This window comes from Lipotes vexillifer, unplaced genomic scaffold (genome assembly GCF_000442215.2).
Source record: "Lipotes vexillifer unplaced genomic scaffold, Lipotes_vexillifer_v1.1 scaffold1155, whole genome shotgun sequence".
Lineage (NCBI taxonomy): Eukaryota > Metazoa > Chordata > Mammalia > Artiodactyla > Lipotidae > Lipotes > Lipotes vexillifer.
In genome coordinates, this window is record NW_006791048.1 from 75,485 (window position 1) to 78,196 (window position 2,712).

The 2,712-nt window shown below is 41.8% G+C and overlaps 1 protein-coding gene across 1 annotated transcript in view; it reads left to right on the forward strand.

Moving 5' to 3' along the window:
- The window catches only part of TMX4 (thioredoxin related transmembrane protein 4), a 40,280-nt gene extending 39,603 nt beyond the window's left edge, over positions 1 to 677 (forward strand). The window contains exon 8 of the mRNA XM_007464183.1: positions 283 to 677. Within this exon, the coding sequence (XP_007464245.1) occupies positions 283 to 647 (365 nt within the window). The 3' untranslated portion in view covers positions 648 to 677. The remainder of the gene's footprint in view (positions 1 to 282) is intronic.
- Positions 678 to 2,712: the final 2,035 nt, after the last annotated feature.

A 2,712-nucleotide genomic window follows, 5' to 3' on the forward strand; every position in this document is an offset into this window, starting at 1 on the left:
GCAAAAAAAAAAAAAAAAAAAAATATTGCTTATATCCCTATGCTGTACATCACATCCTGTGTCTTATTGATTTTGTACCTAGTAGCTTGTACCTCTTACCCCCTTCCCCTATCTTGCCCCTCCCTGTTGGTAACCACTGGTTTGTTCTCTGTATGAGTCTGTTTCCGTTTAGTTTTATTCATTCGTTTTATTTTTTTAGATTCCACATACTAGTGAAAACATACAGTATTCGTGAATGCCCATTGTTTATTCAGAGGATGTTCCCTTCTCTTCCCTCCACAGAGCAGAATCTTAGGTCAGAGGAGGCTCATACAACTGAACAGTTGCAGGATGCAGAGGAAGAAAAGGATGATTCAAATGAAGAAGAAAACAAGGACAGCCTTGTAGATGATGAAGAAGAGAAAGAAGACCTTGGTTATGAGGAAGAAGCAGAGGAGGACGAGGAGGACAGCCCGGCTGCTGGCATGGACGAGAAGAGGAGTGATGCCCGGGACCAGGGGCCCCTGAGGGAGGCCCAGGAGGATGAAGGACCTGCTGGGACTGAAGACAATGCCCCAGAGCAGCCCCGTCCAGCTGGCGCAGAGGCAGCGGAAGACACAGTGAGACAGCGCAGAAGTCAGCATGCCGACAAGGGACCGTCAGCCTGATGACAGTGTTTCCAAGGATACAGACCAAAAGAATATGTCCGCTTCCTTCTGGTCTGCAGTTTAAACCAAATCCTTATTTTTTCTTGAATGAGCAAGCTTCTCTTAAAAAATGATCTCTAGCCCATGTAGTCTCATGGCATTAAGTCTCATATATGTTAAGGAGAATCTTTCAGGCATGACAGTCAGGGTACAGAAAAACAAACATGCTGTTAGGGTCTGTTTGGGACCTGTGATGAGAACAGATTCATTTCCTTGGGGCTCCAGAGTTTTGACCAGAGGAAGCAATCCCCAGCCATCACGAGCACTGTTCATGGGCAGTAAACAGGTCTGCAGGCCCCTAACATGAAAGCAGGGCGAATGAACATCCTCAGGGTGTAGCTGATATCTTGCTTCCTCTTCTTGTATTGAATATTTATTTTTGTCAAAGTGTGAGATACATCAGGTACCATAGTACAAGGGTACTTTTTAGAGATAGAACTTTAGAGGGCCTTGGATATTATTGTAGAAAAGAGCTTGGAAATCTTCCTAACTCTTTAAATCTCCCTTCTTATGTTTTATTTCTTACCTTTAGCATTTCCAACTTTCCCACCGTGGGCCTGCAGGGCCCTCACACTCTTCACAATCCATCCTCAGTGAGAGGACTCAGACAGCAGTCTACTTGACATCAGCTGCATTTATTCCACCTTAAGGGTTTAGATAATCAAGAAGCACAGCCCATGAAGCCATGACTGCCAAGCATCTCAAATGTAACCTTTGGAGATTCAAAAGGAAGTAGGGGATTTACAAGAGAGATTTTTCTTGTTGTTTTTAGCCAAAATGTAGTCTTTTTTTTTTTTTTTTTTTTCAAAAAGTTCCTTTAGCAATATTCTTTTTGAAGCCAGAAGTCTCCTAAGTCTTGCCAGTACAAGGTAGTCTTATGAAGAAAACTTGAATACTGTGTTGTTTTGTTTCTATCTCAAGGGGTTCCCTGGCTCTTGAACCACTTTAATAATAACTGAAAAACCATTTCTGGTTTTCCTTCAGTGATGTGCTTTTGGTGAAAGAATTAATGAAAGTGGATATCTGGAAATGAAAGAGTTGGTTTCGTTTCCTTTTTCCTTAATCTTGTAAAGAATTTTATCCCTGTAAATCTCTCAATACTCAATCTGCTAAAAGTACCCAGGGGGCCCAATGTCTTTTAAAAAATCCATCCATCTACCTGATTTGCGTCTTAGAATAAATTCATAATATTAGATTCCAAGCTTATGAAAGATGTCTAAAGTTGATCCTACACCCCTTTGGGTCCAGACAGAATAATAAGTAGTACAGGTTTATGAAATTCAAAAAGCTTCTGTCATCTTTAAAAAGAAAAACGCAGTATATGCCTATCTGGCTGTTTCAATAACCCTTACGTTGTACTAACTTTGAACTCGGGCTCACTGGAGGAAGGGGAGGTTCTGAAACTCTACCCTGGTGTGGCTGAAGGAATCTGTTGCAAGCCTCATACAAAGGGAGTTTTTATTCTGACGGAATTCAGTTTTTAGAGTTGGTTGTTTTTCATCTTCCCAACTCAGTGACCTGACAGTCTCATCCCCCAGTGCGGTGACATTCATTAAGAGTTGCCAGTACTTTTTTTCTTCAGACAGCAATATGACCTCAAGTTTGAGGCTATCACAGAACTGACAGACTGGGAAAAACCTTGACTTGTGCTCATTTCTTGCCCCTCCCACCATCTGGGGCTCTGATACCTCCTCACCCAAAGCACCATGGTTCTGAGGGAGGCAGCTGCATCTCCCTAATACCAGGAAGCCTTTCTGGATCAGAGCTGAGCTGGATCTGCCCTCCTGTCACTGGATTTTCTTTCTTTTCTAATCAGCTGAAACAAAGTTTTCAAAGATCATTGAGTTCAAGTTCAAGGGTATGGAAAAAGAAGGGTTTCATAGTTTGGCTTTTCTGTACAATACCTCTTCCCCTGCAATGCTGAAATGATTTTTTTTTTAAGTGGAGTATTTCACTAAAGGAGAAGGAATGAAGAAGTAAAGTCTACTTTGGCTTTTTATAAATGTAAGGCCAATTCCCAGTTGGT